Raw genomic sequence first — 21535 nt, 5'->3', positions numbered from 1 at the left:
ACTTTTTGAAATGGGGGGAAAAAGAGATTGGCAAGGAGCTTGGCATGATTGACGTACGCACATCATAAGGGTTTGGAGCAGAAGGATTGCGAGGAGAGTACGGCGACATAACAAAGACGGAATAAATATTACTTTCTGATCCAGTTTATGTTTTTGGGGGAATATTTCTACTTGTTTTATTTATAAATTCAGTCTTTGTAGAATCTTTGTGAACATAAGGGACACTGGACACTGTGTATCGGCAGATGATTTGTGTGGACTGCAATGTCACTGATGCCCTGTTTGGCTTTGTCGGGCTATAAGCTGTATGTGTGTGTGCGAGACAGAGACGGCAAGAGAGTGAATGTGTGTGTCTGATTAGTCTCCATGTGTCCCCGGAAAGCCCATGGGCTATGGACTTTAGAGCAGCTGTGACTGGTTTGACCTTTGACCTCTGAATGTTTTACTCTCAGGGTACATCCCAGGGTTCTGCATTTGCTTCTGCCGACTGATATTTCATTTCTTGACTGTATTGCAGATGAAGTGCATAATATGCCGTATGATCTATTTTGCTCAATGCATTATTATTTGTAGCGCACCACCAAAGTGCAGTGGGACTGTAAGTATAAAGCATTGCAGTGCACCAGTGGCCCTGCAGAAGGCTTTTTTTTTATGTGCGGTGATAATAATGAAAACAAAAACAAATGTTTTGGCATGGAAAACGAAACTTTTACCTTCTGTGCACTTTCCCTCACACTTCATGGAGAGTTCCCGGCAGTAATGAAACAATGCAGCAGTCGAGCGGTCCGTTTACGTCGGGGATCGGTCCATTTGCGATGGCACATGTTCAAACACTTTGACTAGTTTGGCACGGCGTCTGGTGCGTTGTACCGAAGCGCGGTCCCAAAACTGGAACATTTTAAAATATGTGTAATATTTAAACCCTCTTTCCGACCATCCATAGCTGCCAGCCACAAGTAACACTGCCATTTCACAAGCAGGCCAATTAAAAGCCAGTGACATTCAGGTGTGGGAGACAGAGTGACATTAAAACTAATTCCTGCTAAAACCCAGTGACATTAAAGCAACAGTGGGACAACTAGAGTGAGGCGTTCTCTGACCACTTTTAATCTACTGCGTTCTTTAGTGAAGAATTCTCTACTATGCAGGGAAATTGCCAGTGGGAGCTTTACATGTGTTGCAACGAGCAGCCCTTCAAATGTCATTAGGCATTTTTCTCTTTGCTTTTAGCAGTTGAGATGATCTACGTACACAGTGCAGGGTAGCTGGGGGGGTTGAAGGGGAGGGGCACGGCCTCCTTCTTGCCGTGATCAGAATGTAAATCCCTTTATTACAGAGGACGATAACATGTTAGATGCATGTGTTGGACACTTAATGCACACACAACGGGGACCTGCGCATGTTACTTAAAGATATGCATGCTGCCTATGTGTAAAGGGAATTGCACATTGTGATGAGAATACATTAGATATTCAGAATGGATCTGCTAAGACAGAAGGGGAGTCCCCCGTCCGCCCCCACCCCCACCCATTCTCCTCTTACATCCTTGCTCTCGTGCAGATCATGCAGATGTTATTCCCACCCATCCTCCCTTTGCATTAGCGTGGGATGGGAGCAAGGCTGTGGTATAGGACATCTCAGGGACGAAGGACATTGGGGCTTGAAGGTCGTACCATGCAGTCAGGAGCACATTGCTTAGGGCAGCATTACTCTCTCACTCAAGTGTGCACGCAGCCATGCACGGGCGTGTTTACCAATCTGCTAGGTATGCATATTCACAGCAGTGTGTATGTGAGTGCCCAAATTAATGAGGTACGGATGCTCTGTGTAGCGAGTCCATGGGAAGAGAAAAGGACATTCTGGCTTTACGCTGGATGTGTGTTTGCTCCCAAAGACCTCGCTCCAGGCTAAACCCTTCTGCTCATTAAACCATACAGGAGTAGTCTTCTTCCCCATCACTCTCGCACAGAGAGCCTTAATCGGCATGCCATGCAGCCCCGCTCTCACTGCTCACACACCGGATGAACATCTGCATTAACAAATCCATCAGATTGCACTCTTATGTGCTCGTATGAACACACCATATGCAGACACACACTGCGCACATACAGCGCACGTGTATGTACACACACACGCACAGACTTGCCGTGGTGCCAGATCTCAGGTGGAACAAAATCCTCTTGTTCTCCCAGACCGACCTCTTCTTCTATCCCCATATTAGCCCGGCTTCTCGAGCAGACCCATAAGTGTCACATCGCATCGTCGGGAGGCACCACTAATAGAAATATTAATACGAGGAGGATGAGAGAGAAAAGCTTTTTTCGCTCCCTTTCTCTCTTTCTCCCCTCAGCAAACAGATTAGTACCTAATCCACCAGGGATGAGGGAAGATAAAGTCTTCCTGATTGGCTACATTGGGGTAAATAAACACATGTCAGTTGCAAATGGATCTACGCTGCAGAAGGCAATTTTTATCAAGTCATTTCGCCTCATGTGGAGTCTTAAAATCCTACTTTCTGAGATAATTGAATTCTGCCAGTGGGATAACTCCACTTGTTTTGGTTTCCTCAATACATTTGGAGAATAAAGAACAATAAGATAAGATAAGATATATCTCCAAGCTTAAAGAAAAACTCTTTTATTTTCACAACACGCTTATTCCTCATCCTGTTAACATTAAATGACGTTTATCTTTAACTGATTACCTCATCGAGTCAGTGTTGCAGTTCAGACTGGACTCCAGCAGCTTTGGGTTGCTCTTCTTCTTCTTCTTCTTTGATATTTCTCTTGGTATAAGATGTTTCTTTGTGGCCTTGGTTTTAACAAAGCTGCATCGACGCCTTGATCTTAGCGGTGGTGTTGTACTGAAACCCTGATGCCTCTTCACATGGAATTAGTGGTTAGCGATGTACCGGGCCAGCATGTGGCACGTAGGAGGAAAGCTGAGATGTCTGAACAGTTTCTTGTTCTGGGCTCAGGGGAGAACATTGTCATCGTCCTGGCACCGGTCCAGCCATGCATGGCACGGGCATTAAGTACTCTCGGCTGAGCAGGCGCCGTGCAGCGGCTAAAAAGTGTACTTTTACGGCAATGACTGTTTGTGCGTGTGTTCTTTATTAGGTCTGATGTACAGCCAGTGAGTGATAAGGAAGATGTAAGATAGATGACGATGATGATGATGATGATGATGGGGGATGGAGCAGTCGAGCTGGCCGTGGCTGTAACTCCTTCCTCTCCAGCCTCCTCCATCTCCCGTGTGAGACCCACAGGGAGGGAGAATAGGTTTTGAGACCCATGTTCACAGTTTAGCGAGAGGGATTCACACTTTTCAGTGTATTTGATCATGAAAGTTCAATACTTGTCAAGTAAGATTTAATGTCCACACCTGTTTATTTTAGCCCCACCTTAAGACTGGTTCTTAGTTCCCTATCCTGGCCAGACGTTAAACCTTGTTGCCCTGAGTTTCTGTTGCAAAAAATTCAGACTGTTTGTAAATCACGTTAGTCAGACAGACAGATGGGACCTGTAATCTCCACCTGGCCTCCTGAATCACTCCTCCAGATAATAATAATAATAATAGCCGTGCCAGAATACCTTCAGGGTCCAGGGTATTGTTACATTCAATCCTTCCTCTGACACAGACATACATTAACCAGATTGTTGTTATTAGTGTCAGCATGCTAGAATATTCAACACGTGGACACCAAAAGAATAATTTGTCCTCAGAGATACTCGGAGAGAACAGTTTGAAATACAGCTTCACTTTCTCATCTATTTGTTGCTAACGGTTGGAGAAAGAGTAGGATGAAAGAATTGCTTCCCCAAGCGAGCAGAACATTCTCAGTGGCGCGCCCCATAAACCTTCCACTGGTCAGGGGCTTTTCTTCTTTTTTTTTTACCTTTGTGTGGGATCCAAAATGCCAAAGAGCCAAACGTCTTTCATTAATCTCAAGAGAAAAGCTCCTTGCATCAGCACAACCTGCAGAGTGAGAATCATATCCCAAACTTATTTTTAGAGAAAAGAATACACCACCTCTGGTACAGCACGCTGGCGTCAGTGTTCGGTACCTGCACCTTGTTCTGTTTTTAATTAGGAAGGACATACTGCCCCAGGGCTGATGAATAAGGGACAAAGCACTTAGCATGTCTGGCCCTAACCAAGATTCTTCATTCTGGTTCCTAAAATAAATCCATTTATTGCTCCCTCCTGGGTATGCTTTCTCATGCCTAAAAGGAGAACGATGTTGATTATAGCTGTAGCTGCCACACTCTGTAGACTACCCCAAGCTTAAGCTGTGTGGCCACATTTAAATGAAAGGACTGTGGGACATGAATTTCCATAATACACACATGGGGGGGGGGGGGGGGGGGGAAGAGGGAGCTCAAAGGTAGAGCCTGAGATGAAGTGACTGCTTCGTCTATGAAGAAAAAATTAAAGTCTCTTTGCCCCCCACCCCTCCAAAAAAAAAGAATCCCCAACCCCACATCCAGACGCTATCATCTGTTAAATTACAACTCAATGACGTATCCTCAGATACACCTCATACGCATTCCTCCTAATGTTTAATTCACTTGAAAGTTGAGCACGGGGCATGTTTTCCTCTTTCTTCGCTCCCTCGTTCTCTCTGTCCCCGTGGCGATGTCACAGGGGATTAAGTCACAGAGGCCAAGAGACTTGTTTATGATTCATCTGTAGGGAGGCTGGAGCCGGTAGTGGTACCCACAGGGCAGGCAGCTAGCAGGCTACTTCCCCAGCTCCCTCGCTTTCCTGTGTGCTAACAAGGCACCGAACACTGAGGAGTGCCTAATGGCCCTCGTAGAGATGACAGAGAGGGAGAGTTCTTGTAAAGTCAGATCACACATTTCAGGATGATGTAAGTGTTCGTGACGTAAATCCTGCGTCGTGCCGCGTTGTATTAAAGATGTATGAAGAAAGGTTCTTAGCATAAATTAATGTTTGTTTGTCATTTTCTTTAACTAAAAGATGAAGGTTTAGCATTAAAATACAGAAGTTTAAGTCCCAACACACCTTTACACGTTGCTCTGCGTCTCTGAAACACATTTCCTAAACTTCAATCACTGAATTGAATACAAGGAAGTGAAATAGGTGCAGATTGTGTCAATCATTATGGAAAACAACAACAAAATTGTTGAGAAATCTTCACATTTCTTGATCTAAACTAACGTTAACATGCCTCTAACTAGTGTTTTGTTAGATTCCAGTTCTCCATTGTAATCTCTTACCCTCATCCATGACATTGAAGTCTCCTCTGAGCCGGTCTCCACTAATAGCATGTCAGAGTTGTAACAACCTGTTAGAGTTGATTAACTGCTGTAATAGTGTGCGTGTGTGTTGTGGTGAGGCTTGCTTTTTAATAAGGCGCCTCAAAGTAGGTAAACCACAAACACTGTCAAAGGTTAGTTTGAAGCACATGTTCAACCACAACACAAGTTCATCTCGTGCCAGTGTTTTTCTATTCCTCCGCTACTACTAGTCTCCTTTGTTTGTAATGAAAAGTGGTTTGTTATTAATGACAAACTGTAGTATAACGGCGTGATTCAACATCGCTGTGTTGGTGTCAAGGGAACATATTACCGCTGTTCAGTGGGACGTACTGTCTTCTTTTAATTGCTCTTTTAATTAACTTGTGTCTAGCCGTGGTCTTGTCAGAGGATACCCAAGTATGCCATTTAGCAAAAGGTAATGAGATTAACCTCTCGTTGACCAAGCAAATGCAGATTAAACATTATGGCCGAATGAAATGAGCTGGGCCTTATTTACTCATGTGTACAGGCGAGCAGCAGGCAGGCGAGCCACAACTCTCTCAGCGGTAACATAGCTAAAATGTCAAGGGGATAGAGGGGAGTGTGTTTGGCATCGAGTGGCGAGTGTGGCCGACCAGCTGCATGGGAAGGAAAGAGAGAGAAGCCGGTGCTGGAAAATAGTAGGAAACTCTCCAACTCCGCCTCGCTATCTCTGGAGAGGCGACCGCAGACAGTCGATGAAAACAGGCGGCTAATCAGTCTGTCACACTCACACATGTGTTAAGCTCCACACACAGACACACACCTATAGCACCCTGTCTCTTGCTGTCTCGCTGTCTTGCCCACACACACACACACACACACACACACACACACACACACGCATGCACGCAATGACATGACCTCCAGCATGAAGACACACTCGTTGGGTTTGCACTCTTAACTGGTCAAGGCAGGAGAAAACAACACGTGGCATGTTAAGCTGTTCTTTTCCGTTCCTTTTTAATGTCAGTAAATTCTCGTTCCAAAGTTTGCAACATTGCTCAACTCTGACTGTAATGTCTGCGGACACGAGCATGAACACTCTGCCTCAGAGATCTTGAGAACAGAGTCATATCCTCTAAGTATTCAGGATTTATTGTTGACATGTGCACTCCACCCTAAAGTACTACACAGTAAACCCTTTATAGGCTTCATGATACTCTACAGGACCCTTATACTCTTATAAACACTTTACATTCTCAAAGGGACGTTATTCATTTCAGCATTACTCTTGTTAGTGATGTATCTGTAATTCAAAGATGAAAAACATTCATATCTGTGTTTCTATATAATGTGTGTCACATTGTTTATATCTGACGTCTGTAGGATGCTAATACTTCTTACAGTTTGCCTTTGTTTATACCTTCATACCTCACACAACACACACACAACTCAAGGTGACAGATTCCTCCTTGTTTTCAGGCAGAATCAAATTTAATCAAATCCATCTTTAAATAGAAAGTGTGCAGGGACTTTCTGTGCTTTATCGAAGAAACCTCTACAGTGGCAGTGGGAGCCATTTGTAGAAACTTTAGTCGTGACCTTCGCCCCGTTTCTTCCTTGCCCAGAGTGTAACTGCAAGCAAATGTCCTTCTCCGAGCCGGAATAAGCTGCCTTGGCCCAGCTAGTGCCGCACCTCGTTTTAATCAGGCTTTGGGGAGTGAAATATGGGCCTGGCGAGCAGGCAGTACCCAAGCTCAATTCATCTGGTTTCAATCTTCTCTCCGCCCTCGGATGTGGCCGCGTGGGCATTCCTTTTCTAGACATCAGGGGGGTGGGAAGAAGTAGTGCCGAGCAGCACAAAGGGCAGGCGTTTGTTTGGAGGAGCGTGTCTGTGTGTGTTTTTCTATCACTGCTAAGAGACTTTGCTGGTCACTTTTACAAAGCTACAAGGTGCTAATGCTTTTTTATGGTCCAAGGGATACACTTAAACCATCTAGAGCCATACAGTCGTTCACACTTTTCTCTGCTGACCTTTAATAAGTTAATGTGTATTTTGCTTTTTTTTCAATGTCAAGATGAATGCACATACCCTCCTGTGGACTCTGTGTCTGTATGTTTGTTTCTCTAGGTGTGTTTTACGCATGTGTGTGTGTGTGTAGCAGGTGAATAAGGTTAGTGTCCTGTATGAGCATAGCTAATCATAAGGACAGATGGTACGTTGGTCCATTAACTCTCCTAAATGAGCCTAAGTGAGGCCTTTCCTGGAAGCCTTGCAGCCCCTGTTGACCAATCGTAGAGCCACCACTCTGCCTCTGTCAGCCGCCACCACAAGTCAACACCTCTTAGTATACAGCTGCCAAAACAGACGTGGCATCTGCTCACCTCTGGGGAAATGGCAGCCATCGACGTGCCCTTCCTAGTCACAGGCTCGGACGGATAGGTTATCTCTTTGTCCTTTGCAGCTGCAGCCACAGCGGCTGTAACAATATCATTCTCTCGCTTGTGTATGAGACGTCCCCTGCTTTGTTATTTTTTGCGCAACCGATCAAGCAAAGTCATACGTCAGATGCATACCACAGGACTGGAGACAGCACTAATATGTCAGTGACGCAGCGCGTTAGAGCTGGGCGGATGGAGAGAGGGAGTTAGCGTCCCGTCTGTTTTCAATTAGCCGGTGAAATGTACAACATGGGAGCTGCTCTGTTGTGTTCACTTCTTATTTTCCCGTGGACAAAGCGAAGTAAATTAGCGTCTTTGCTTCGCCGTGTAACCCCAGGTGAACTTGGACTTTAGACAGTGACAAAGAAATCGCAGTGACCTAAATAATGGAATTTAATCTGTGTGTGCAGAGAGGCGAGGAAGAGGAGCAGACAAATACGGAGGGCGTCCAGAATCCCCACAGTCTACTGACTGAGCTCCCAAAACGTAGTGCTCATATATATCCAGATTGGGGCTATCTTACAATGCTTCTAAAGCCGAGCTTTAGTGCTGCTCCAAATATAGCATAGCTCTGGGCTCCCTCCCGCTCCCCTTGTTTGTCACGTGCAGCCAAACTTAACCATATAGCCCACTGTGGCTCTTATTGTCTTCCCACAAGTTGTTAAAGGCTTCTTTGAAACACCACTGGGGTATTGAATTGCATTTAATAAAAGTCCGCGGTGTAGTACTTTATAGTGCATGAGCTAGATGTGATTTGATAAATTCTCATCGGTCTCGCACTATTGTGAGGCATCCATCATGAGAGGGAGGCCGGGCGACCGCGTTACATTCCACTTCCTGTGGTCATACACACAGTCAGCTCTATTTTCAACCTAATGGACATAAAAAAAAAATTGCAGATTGCAGCAAAATTGACTTGGCAGCGCAAAAGCTTATTAAGTATTGATCCGCTGAGGTCAGTGCCCATGTCCAGCCACTTCAACAATGTGAGAGGAGTTCGTTCACACGCTTGCCAGCCACAGATTGAGATTAGTCCACATAAATAACCTGGGAAATTGAAGAGCATTTTGTGTCAGGGGGAACAGAACTGTGTCCACGGTTGCATGACGTGCCAGTGGAAGAGGCAGGAGAAAAAGCTTGTTTGTATGTATACTGTGGGCATTATTGTTGTGTACATCAGAGCTAGCCCATCTGTCCAAACTCCAGCAGTGCTTAGATAGGATATCATAGCATACCAGTGCTCACCAGGAGAGCTGCAGCAGGGGAACTGTGTATTCTGCAGTGTTTTAATGAATACAGCTCATCTTGCTTCTCTCTGCACCATCTGTCAGGCATGCGTGGTCAAACTCGGCAAAGATCAACCTTCCACTGTGGCGTCTTTTACCTTTACTGGAGATCTGTGTGATGATGAATATTTTCCGCTCTTATTCAATAAAGCCCTGCCAACAGAAATAGCGTAATGCCACACAGACCGAGTAATAAGCTCAGCCCTGGGACAAAACCTTGTTGGAAAAGGAGGAATAGGAAAAATATTCCGTGCAGGAATGGAAAGAAAGTTTCCTTTTGTGAGGGGAAAGCAAATCTGATATCCGTCAAAGCAAATATAATTTCTCCGGCCGGATTTGGAGTTGTTTTCTTTGATAGCCCAAATTGCTGACTTACAACTTTGAAACCAAGCAATCATTTTCTTTTCAGTCGTAGACACATGCTTGTGGAAGGGAGTTTCAGCAAAAGTATTTTGGCAACAGCGAAAGAGAATGAAGCACTTTTTAAACATGGGATTCACTCTCCTCTGTCCTCCATTAAAATGTGTTTTCTCATTGGGAAGGTTATTCGAGGCAGTGAGCACATACTGCAGGGAGGATGTAACCTTTACACACATGCACAGACCCACGCATGTCACAGTAAGCTTTGTGATAAGTTTCTTTAAGACGTTAACTCTCTCCTCTCTTCGCTGCATGCTTCTCTGTGGTCTCAGGTTTTGGAGACGCTCATGTAGAGCAAAGTAAATGTTCACACGTGCTGGTTTCAGATGTTGGGAGGATCCGTTGCTGGAGAGGTCACTGTCCAAAGCCCTATTTAAACCGAAGCGTGTTATCTAGTGCAAAACAGACCATTTGACATTTGGACACTTGTTCAGTCTTAGCACATAAAAGGAATGAAAATGGTCTTGAATGGTGTTTTAGGAAGCCAAATGTAAACAGTTTAACACCACACAAGCTTTTGCAGATTATTCTGCAAGTCAGGCGGAAGTCTCGAAGATGCATTGCTGTAATTAACATTTTAAATGAGGACCATCCTTTCCAAAATGATGAATTGGTTTTTAATTTATAAAAAGAAAGAACAAAATTCCAGCCAATGACAATCAATGTTTTCTTGTTACTAGAGAAAGGAGTTCTGCTTGTCACCTTTTCCACTTTGCCACGTGTCTAGAATTAGAATTTAAAAGAAGTAAAGGTCCGGCTGCTCACAATGGCGCGTCGTGTGTCAGTGTTTTCCATTTTGAATATACGTGGTAAAATGCAGAGTCACCTTGTACAAGAAATGGTAAAAGCAAGAAAGTGTTTGTCGTACAGGTTGCTGAGCTCTTTGGACCATTTCAGGCTATAAGATTTATGGAGTAGCTGGAGCATCTTGGACAGCTACACCCATGAGTGTGGGTGACGCCACCAGATGCAGCGTTGAGAAGATGTGTATCGCACTGTAAGCAGGTTGCACTGACTCTCCTTCCCCTGGGGAATGGTGTAATTAGCTTATTTTTTTCTATCTCCTGCCTACTTCCTATTTTTGTTGCTGAGAGAAAATGAAGAATACTTTGGGGGAATTAAAAGTGCTTGTCCCAAAACTAATTTTGAATCTATTTTGGGGATCCGTCGGCGGGATGGCGTCCCTATCGCTTCACGTGACATCAATGTAGAGGCTGTGAAAGGGATGCTAATGAAGGCAATAAGAGCAGCGGCACCAGGTGAATATTTACCACAGGGCCTTACATTATTCAGACCTCGGTGGTCATTTATCTCCCTTTTCCCCATTGCCACTGGTCCCCACACCTTTTCCATCCATCTTCCCCCTCCAGGTTCAAGTGATTATCGTGGAAATTATTCCATTCTTTTCGTCCTCAAACCCATCCATTATTGCTCCAGCCAGACTTCTTAGAAAACCTCTCATCAAAGATGAACATGAATAGGATGGTTTTCAACCTCCAGATGACTCACTCCTCAAGTAGCCCTCATGGTGCTGACACTCAAGTACCTGGTAACTGGTCCCATGTCTAAATGGTATTAGCTGCTCGTTAGTGGGATGTGACACTTTCCCCTTAACGAGACACACACATAGCAAGTCTTGCAAGATATTCGTGAAGCAGTGACACATTTATTGTAACATATTTCATGGAGGGTGGAACAAAACTAGCGAGTAACTTCTTGTTAGCTATTGCTAATTAGCAGTTAGCTCTTATTTGTTCCACGCTCACTCCTTGATGGTGACTCTGTGTACCTTATTGTGAAGTGTTATCGACAAAAGCTCTGTGTCAGCGGAAGGGAGCGTCGGTCGCTGGGTGTGAGGCGAGGAGGATTATGGGATTTTATCCCTTCAAAGAGTCAGCCTCCAGTCTGGGGGGAAAAAAACAGCCCCTTTGATTTTCACAGGAGCAATATATTCATGAGATGGACCTTGAAACTACAAGGAGACTAGTGTAGTGTGCCATATGCAAAACATGTGTTTTAATAGGGCATGATAACTTGGTACATTTAAAGAGACTTACCCCTTATGAAGCTGTAATTAAAAAGGGAGCTGGGGCTGTATGAATAAAGGACTCTCTCACAGAGTGTGCACGGGGGTTGTTTTGGTAGGCACTCAGTTTGCGCTAACAACTGGAGGCGACTTCTTGTCTTCTGAGACATCTGAAGAATGTTTTGCCGTTTCGAGCAAGTCTGTCTCTAAATCCTCAAAGAAATAAGGAAAGAGGAAAGGGCAAGATGTAACCTACTCTCTGTGAATTTCTGTGTCACTTTGGTGGTATTTATAGCATAAATGGCATTTGAATAGCCAATTCAGGTCACATAGGATTGCTGTAATATTTGTGGGGGCAGACTGAGCCTTTTAAACAGCACGCTGATCTGAGTGTTTCACTGTTTGTCTCATCAGCCCTATGCTTGTCTCAGCATGTACCCAACGCAGATAAAAAACTAGCTTCATGTCAGCAATAAGAATGGAGGAATTGTATTTATATTTGCCTTATCAGATGTTGCTATTTACATGTATAAAGCCCTATTTTTTTAGAGAATTCATATGGAGGTCATAGCCCAAACATTTCTCTTTCTCCTGCATGCAATGCAGTCCTTGATACGTCTGTAATTTACAGAAGATCTTCTTTCACAGATTGGCAGGGTTGGGACATGATTGCTACTTTTGCCTGTGCAGTGAGGCTGTACACGTTACTCAAATGTGACATGAGTCTGTAAGCCCGAGGACAGCTGTCTTCTAAATCAAATATTTGTGTGCTGGGGCACTATTAACTGTCGGCAAAAGATAGTCCCTCGCATCTACAGTGTGTTGTGTCGATAGGCAGCATGTTTTCACATAAAGCGTACATCATGCACACCAGTAGTCCCGCATGTACAGATAATGTAGATGGAAAAAGCAGTACACGAAAAGCAACACAATGCGCACAATAAGAAATTGTCAGCAGAAATAAAATTGTAATACCTCCAGTCTTTTCCTCCTATTGTGCTTCTGCTAACCTGCGTCTAAAACCACCTTTGTGACGGTTTAATCCATCCTCCACACCGGTGGCTTACAGTAAGTGCTCAAAATAAGGCAATGCACCATCTCTCCACCCCTCCCTCAACCCATTTCTCTCTGCCCTTTCACTCCTCTCACCCGCTGTATCTCTCCCTGTCCCTCTCCCTTCTTTGATCTGCTGTGTTTGAGTACCAGAGGTCACAAGCTTTGGACATAGCAAAGGCCCATGGCCCAGCCAATGTGCTGACTGAGGGGATATGGGGCTTGACTTTGGGCAGTGTGAAAGATCCAAGCCTGCCTTGTTTGTCTGTCTGTCCGTCTCACTGGCCACACTATAACAAGATTGCAGCGCTCTGTAAGGCGGATTTACTGGAGCACAACTCCCCCTAGGGCCTTTTCATAGAAATGGGTTCCTCCATATTTCACCATAGCCTCTCATTCTCTCTCTTTGTCAATACGTCTATCTCTCTCTCTCTCTCTCTCTGTCTCTCTCTCTCTCCAAACCTCTGGTGTTAGCTTCTACTTTCTTTTGTTAATTATGATGTGCTTATTTCCTTTTTTGTTGCTGTCGGTAAAAGATTGAACCTCGCCACAAATGCGAGCATGACGCTGAGCCAAACAGAGCTGAGAAAAGCAGACAGAATGAGAGAAAGGAGAGCGACAGAGGACATGGCCTGGGATGTGGCGCCAGCTACCATATCACAAGTCCTTCCCACATTTATCTCTCTCTCAAGATGGCTATGTTTATTCAGATAGCCTTTCCCATGTCCTTATGGAATCTCATAAAGACATGCGATGCAGGCACAGCACCGTGACCAGGAACGTTATCTATCTTTAAGCTGTTCCCCAGTTTTTATATTTTCTAGGTCACCTTACTGCAAATCGAAAGCCAAGGTCGCAAACCCAAACTTCACTGACCAAACAATTTTTCATACTGTGTGTGCATAGCTGCCACAGCAATGAATTCTGTTGTGTCTCATAGTTGATGTTGACACAAATGATGGGGTCTTTCAGTCCAACCGTCCCAGCTGTGCACACAGTAAATGAGGCCAATCCAAATGCAAACGCACATCAAGGCGAGCTTATTTTGGGAGCACTGTGTCATCCATTCCACAGCACAAAAGCCCCTCTGCAGGACCATAAATAAGTATGGAAAAGTGGGGTGCAGCAACTGCATATCCACCAATACCCATTTTGATATATCTGCCAACTCTTTCTGGCCAAAACTATTTTCTGTATGTCACAGATACAGCACATTCACTGCCGATTTCTTTCTGTGGAATACATACAATTTATGTCACTCAAATTCTCATTGTTGGCCAATGAGTCACATTTTTGACATCAGCAACGCCAGAGTTAGTGAGCGAAGCCCGGTCATTGTTTGAAGTTCAATTTAAAGTCAGCTTTGTGGAAAGTCTATACTAAGATTGCAATGCCCCGGTTTCAGCAGTCACTGTCTATCTTTCGGGTAAACTCTTCCATTTACAGAGCCTACAGTTGAAGCGGTGGGCAGTTAAGTAGGAGGTGGGGGGTGAGAAAAGAAGCAGGCAGCTCTTATCAGGCCTGCTTCACAGTGCTTGGTTCAGCCCGGGGCTGCTGGTGGGTGCAGAAGCACTGATTACAGAGGTTAGCCTGAGGAGCTGAGGGGAGACAGTAGGCACAGGTCTCGTAGCAGAACGCTATACTACCATCGAGCATTAACTCGCACCATTAGGTCCACACACACACGTGGACACACATGTGCACACACACGGGTCTGACTGTTCTTTTCTTTTCACTGCAAAGCTCTCGTTCTCTTTTCTGACATCCAAACCAATATCAGTGGGGATCCTACAAGATGAATGACCCTGCAAATGTTGCATTAAAAAGTCATAAACGGGGATACCTTCAGGGTCCTGGAGCTCCTCTGTTACGAGGGGTGGCCCTTGTTTTTCTGCTGACTAATGATTTGAACGGAGCAGGTGGTCCAACAGAGCAGAAGAACCTCAGCAATGCATCCTGTCACTCCTGGGCTGCCAAATAGACACAAACACTCAGCCGTGAAGTGCCCTCTCTCTGTCCAACTAGTGAATGCCAATTGGAAACCTCAAACTTGATTGACAGTGAGTATCCCAGAGCTCAGGCTTATAGCAGACTCACAAAGTAGAGACAGAGCTTAAACAAAACTTGAAGAACTGCTGAAATCCACCAGATGATGTCATCCGTATGACTGAAGTTCCCTCGGAAGAAGTGGTTTGTGTGAGGCTACTCCTCTGTGTCCTGCGTCAGCACTGACTCATTGGTTTCACAGCACAGAGCTGACATTTTCATTGGCCCAGAGATCACTTATGGGACAGGGTGTTGGCTCCTGTGAGGGTGGACCAGTGAGCAAGTGGACAGGCGCCCAGTGATTGCTGATGCATTTGGCCTCCTGTGGAACATTTTGACAGCATGCGATTGTGTCTGTTGAGCACAAAGGGATTCTTTCAAGCACGGGCTCAGGGTTGAACACTCCACCACCGCAGACACAACACCTGTGAATATAAATAGTTTCTCTTTAAATAGGTGTCCCACACCACCATGTTTATTTACTCTGCGCAAACAAGAGGTAATATTGAACCTCTGAGCTATTAAGCAGCATGATAATGAAAAGGAGATGTAATAATATTTACACAACCTATACATTCCTGCATAATTCCAAATGATCATCTGCCGGCTGGATGACTTTATTTAAGCGCTCAGAAATCCCAAGAGCTATTGGCTTGTTCGGCAATTCAATTAAAGGCAGGTAGTTAAGTTAAATGTTGTAGAGATGTCTGCAGCATCGTCTTTTTACCAGGTGGAAGGGGTCGGATATCTCAGCAGTACACCACCCCCTCTGGACACACAAAAGCACACGCACACACACAAGCACAATCCGTAGCTACAGCTTCCAGCAAACCCCCCTGACGCCTCTGGCTAATTCCATTCAAGCCCGCCGGGCTGTCCAGCATCCTCCAATAAATTAGCCTTGCTGCTCCCCCGTTGAGACACAGACCCTGACAGTCTGGCCGCTGCCCAAAGTCACTCGCTTGTACCCGCAAACATAACTATTGCTACTTTCTACTGCAACCCAAGTTCTTCACTGAGGAGACTGTGGGATTGTTTGGGTATGTGTGTTACTATGATTGCTTGTTCCGTTTGAGAAAAGTGTCAAATCTCAATCGCATTGTGTTTCTCGGGTGATAATATGAAAGTAGCCAGGACTGGTTTGGAAGACTTGAGTAATTCAAGTGACTCAATAACTGTATCCTTAACAGTTTTACAGCAGACGTGTCCGCGTGCAGGCGGTGTTGCTTCTCGGTAATCGAAAGCTGTATACCTTTCCTTCCACAATTCGCCCGCAGCTGTTGCTGTGAATATGAATGTGTTCTTTGACTGCCCTTGTCAAAAAGGGGTTAACAAAAAAGATCATCATAATACTTCTCTCTGACCTCCAACGCCAAACTATATTTCCTGTAAAAAAAAATGGAGAATCTTCTATGTTCAGTGTCTGTGTGTGACGTATCTCAGCATCTGTCAGATAGTGATTGGGATTCTGGATATCTCTCGCTGCGTCTTCCGTCTCAGTTTCCTCTATCGGCATGGTATTGCTTCCCATCTGCCTTTTAGTCTCAAGTTTGGATAGAGCAAGTGTCCCCATCTGACATCTCTCTACCTCTCTCTATCTTTCTAACCCGCTCTCTTCCTCTTCCACAGTTCTATGCGGCCTGCTGTCAGCGGGTGCCCAGACGGAGATGAAGAAGGTCGTCGGGGACAATGCCACCTTACCATGCCACCACCAGTTCCCGTCGTCCAACTCTCTCGACATCGAGTGGCTATTGCAAAAGCCAAACTCCAAACAGAAAGTGGTGAGTTGAGATTCCTTTCTGTTTCATCTCCACCTTTCCACCATCATGTCATGTCAACACATTAATCAACTGAAATGAGCACCTTGGAAATTGGGCCAACTCATAAAGTAAAGCTTTATGCTTCTTCAAAAGGTCAACAGGAGGAACCTGAAGTGTTTTTACTGTATGCTACAGGCAGAATATAAACAGGGGAGAAACTTAAACATATTTCTGATGGCTTTGTGTCCCGGGGTTACAGGTTGTGGACATCTGAGCTAAAACTCAGAGCTCTACCTGACATGATATACCTTCCCCTCTCTCTCTCTCTCTCTCTCTCTCTCTCTCTCTCTCTCTCTCTCTCTCTCTCTCTCTCTCTCTCTCTCTCTCTTTCACACATCCACTTTTTTTATCTATCTTCTATCTTTTCTCCCTTTGAGTCATGCTGATGGATTTCCAACAGGAGCCATAATAGTTGCACATTAACTCAATGCCCAAAGTTACTGTGACACTTCAAGTTTTAGTGCCATTCACAAAGGAACAATCGTGCCCCCGATGTTCCCCAACTCATTTAGTAGCTATAACCTTGGACCCTTTACTATGAACTTTTTCCACAGCATGAAAGGTACAAACATGACTTGGCCATAACTTGCTTCATTTCCTACAACGTGTGGCTGTGACACTATTGAAGAACTAGAATGTTTTAAGCTAGCTAGAATTTGCTAAACGTTTGCTGTACTCTGCTTCCTCAACACACAATCGACGCGCTACCCCACACACACACTCCCTTAAGCTCTAAGGAAGGCACCAAGTTTTACCGAAACGTCAGCTCGTGGAATAGAGAGTCTATGCTGCATATCTGTCACTCTAAAGTGCTCCTGCTTTCTTTGCAAGTTTTTAGAGTTATTTGCAAATAATATATGTGTCTTTACCCAGTGAGTGTCATGAGACTCAGTTACATCTGAGCATCTATACACCAAATACTCTCTGTGTTTTAAGTTATTTACAGACAAAAAAAACTTAAATCCCAAATACATGGTTTATGTTATGATTATGTTGGAACATGCTCTACCTACAGGGATATTTATTTTGGTTTCTTCGCTGTGAGTCCTTCCTGAAAACAGGAAACCAGTAGATGACAGCTAATTTGACTATTCTGTCCAAAGTAAAGCATCACCTGGCTGAAAGTCTTTAAATAGCTTTAACTTGATGTTGTGTCTCGCAGCCTCTGAAGACGTATTTGGTATCGTTTCACTGGTTTTGAATCATTGCCTTTCTTCACCCAAATTGAACGTACTATCTGATGACAGACGTAGCATACAATCTCACGAGCTTTCTGTCAGAAGAAAGCGATTTCCTTTATCTTTGAAAGTCGTTTGTTCATGCACTGATGTGTTGGTTAGAGAAAGAAAAGAGAAGGAGTGTGTGAAGGGGGGAAACAGAGGGGCTAGCAATGAAAGAAAAGGCGAAAACAAGAGTCTTATGCTTTGATGATTCAGAGGGAGGCTGCCACATTGCGATGAATATTTAACGGGAAGATAACATTGAAGCCGCCATTAATTAAAATCAAACGTCTGAAAATTTGATTAGGAAAGAGACTGCGCCTGTAGCTGAATGAATAAATTATTCTTTTGTTCTGCTGGAGGGCCGTGTTGAGAGGGAAAGAGCATCTTGTCAACATTTAGCCTCTGTTAGCAAATGTACAGAGTACATGTGTTGAGGACACGGAGGGACTCGAGACGCTTCACCAAAGTGCATCTCCCTTCTTTAAGAGCGCAGGGAGAGTTCAGGTTTTGTTACACTTAATACTAAATGTTTTTTGTTGTACGTCTGAAAATAACAACAAAACATTTTTACTAAACTAAACCAAATGTTTCATCTAATGACTTCATATCCCTTAAAAAAACACTTTTGAAGGTAGAGACACTATGTCTACAATATTTTTAGTTTTCACTGAATAAACAACCTCAAAAACCAAATTTTAATTGCAAACTATGCTAACAGCCCACGGCCATTTTACTAAATTACTTAAATTCCTCATGCTCACTGGCACTTTCACTATCTCTCTCAATCGGTGTCATAAGAATGCATTCAGAGTACATAAAGACATAACCAGAAGCATAAATAAACTAAGTGTAGTCTATATACTCATGTGTATGTGAGTATTACATGTCCAGAGTTCATGAAGGCAGCAGAAGTGTGCCCGTAGGCAGATGCTTTTATGTCCCACTTTGTTTAGGTGCCAGGGCCTTGTCGCTCTGCGCCTGAAGCTGTTGCACAATAATGTATGTCTGTTTGCATAGTACGATGGTGTGTGTGTTTGTGTGTGTCTGTGTGTGTGTGTGTGTGTGTGTGTTTGTGTGTGTCTGTGTGTGTGTCTGTGCAAATGGCCAGTCGTCACCTGTGATCACAGCAGGTGCCCCTGTTTCTTAGGCACTGATGCGCTGTGGCACCGGCATTTAGCCGTCTCCATCTGCAGGCTCTCACTTGCCCTGAGTAATAGGCCACTGTGACAGCTGTGTTTGTTTGTGTTTGTGGATGTGGATGTGGATGCAGAGAGAGAGAAAGAGAAACAAGTAGAGTATATAGAAATGAGCCATGCAAAGACATAAAAAGGCAGAGAAGAGGAAACGAAAGCTTTTCTAGTTCAGGTTTACACATGTTAGATGTCTACAGTGAAGTTTCAAATCTTCACATTATTCCTTTTGAAGACCCGGTCTTTGCAAACATCAATCAACTTTGTGCTAAAAATAACTGGAAAAAAGAAGAAATAGTCTCAAACTCATGTTCAAAGTTCTGATAAAGATACACTTTATCTGATTGTTGTTGCTTTTGTTTGTTATATTTGATTTATTTTGCGATTAATACAAATTCAAAAGTTATCTAATAAACAAATAGACACAAAACAAAACAACCATGTAGAATAGATTTACCCTGATGACTTTATATGCATCTTTAATGCATATACACACAAGTGTATGTATGTACCCCGTATGTGTGAGGTCCCACATAAACATACATACAGTATATACATACAGTATATACATACATACATACTACATACATACTACATACATACTACATACATACATACTACATACATACAGTACATACTACATACATAAAAATCATTCATACTACATACATACTACATACATACATACATACATACATACTACATACATCCATGCATACATACATACATACATACATACATACATACATACATACATACATACATACATACATACATACAGTACATACTACATACATCCATGCATACATACATACATGCATACATACATACATACATACATATATACATACATACATACAGTACATACTACATACATACATGCATGCATACATACATACATACATACATACATACATACATACATACATACATACATACATACATACAGTACATACTACATACATCCATGCATACATATATACATGCATACATACATACATACATACATACATACATACATACATATATACATACATACATACAGTACATACTACATACATACATGCATGCATACATACATGCATACATACATACATACATATTACATACATACAGTACATACTACATACATACATACTACATACATCCATGCATACATACATACATACATACTACATACATACAGTACATACTACATACATACTACATACATACATACTACATACATACATACTACATCCATTCATACATACATACATACATACATACATACATACATACATACATACATACATACATACATACATACATACATAAATACTACATACATACATACATACTACATACATACAGTACATACTACATACATACATACATACATACTACATACATACATACATACTACATACATCCATGCATACATACATACATACATACATACATACATACATACATACATACATACATACATACTACATACATACAGTACATACTACATACATACATGCATGCATGCATACATACATACATACATACATACATACATACATACATACTACATACATACATACATACATACTACATACATCCATGCATACATACATACATACATACATACATACATACATACATACATACATACATACATACTACATACATACAGTACATACTACATACATACATACATACATACAGTACATACTACATACATACATACATACTACATACATACATACTACATACATCCATGCATACATACATACATACTACATACATACAGTACATACTACATACATACTACATACATACATACATACATACTACATACATACATACATACATACATACATACTACATACATCCATGCATACCTACATACATACATACATACATACTACATACATACAGTACATACTACATACATACATACATGCATACAGTACATACTACATATAATACATACATACATACATACTACATACATACATACTACATCCATTCATACATACATACATACATACATACATACTACATACATACATACTACATACATACAGTACATACTGCATACATACATACTACATACATGCATACAGTACATACTACATACAGTACAGTAAATACTACATACATACAGTACATACTACATACATGCATACAGTACATACTACATACATACAGTACATACTACATACTACATACTACATACATACATACATACATACATCCATGCATACATGCATACATACATACATACATACATACATTCTACATAGATACATACATACATACTACATACATACATACATACAGAACATACTGCATACATACATACTACATACATGCATACAGTACATACTACATACAGTACAGTACATACATACAGTACATACTACATACATGCATACAGTACATACTACATACATACAGTACATACTACATACATACATACTACATACATGCATGCATACATACATGCAGTACATACTACATACATACATACTACATAAATACTACATACATACTACATACATACATACATACATACAAACTACATACATGCATGCATACATACATGCAGTACATACTACATACATACAGTACATACTAGATACATACATACTACATATATACAAACTAAATACATACATACTACATACATACACACAGTACATACTAGATACATACATACTACATACATACAAACTAAATACATACATACAGTACATACTACATACATACATACATACATACATACATACAGTACATACTACATACATACA

The 21535-nt window shown here is 42.5% G+C and overlaps 1 protein-coding gene across 1 annotated transcript in view; it reads left to right on the top strand.

Annotated features, from left to right (window-relative positions):
* The window catches only part of clmpb (CXADR like membrane protein b), a 64792-nt gene that overhangs the window by 26405 nt on the left and 16852 nt on the right, over nucleotides 1-21535 (top strand). Inside the window, exon 2 of the mRNA XM_029446253.1 lies at nucleotides 16149-16300. Within this exon, the coding sequence (XP_029302113.1) occupies nucleotides 16149-16300 (152 nt within the window). The remainder of the gene's footprint in view (nucleotides 1-16148; nucleotides 16301-21535) is intronic.

This window comes from Cottoperca gobio, chromosome 13 (genome assembly GCF_900634415.1).
Source record: "Cottoperca gobio chromosome 13, fCotGob3.1, whole genome shotgun sequence".
NCBI lineage: Eukaryota > Metazoa > Chordata > Actinopteri > Perciformes > Bovichtidae > Cottoperca > Cottoperca gobio.
This window is presented reverse-complemented; position numbering and strand designations above follow the sequence as displayed.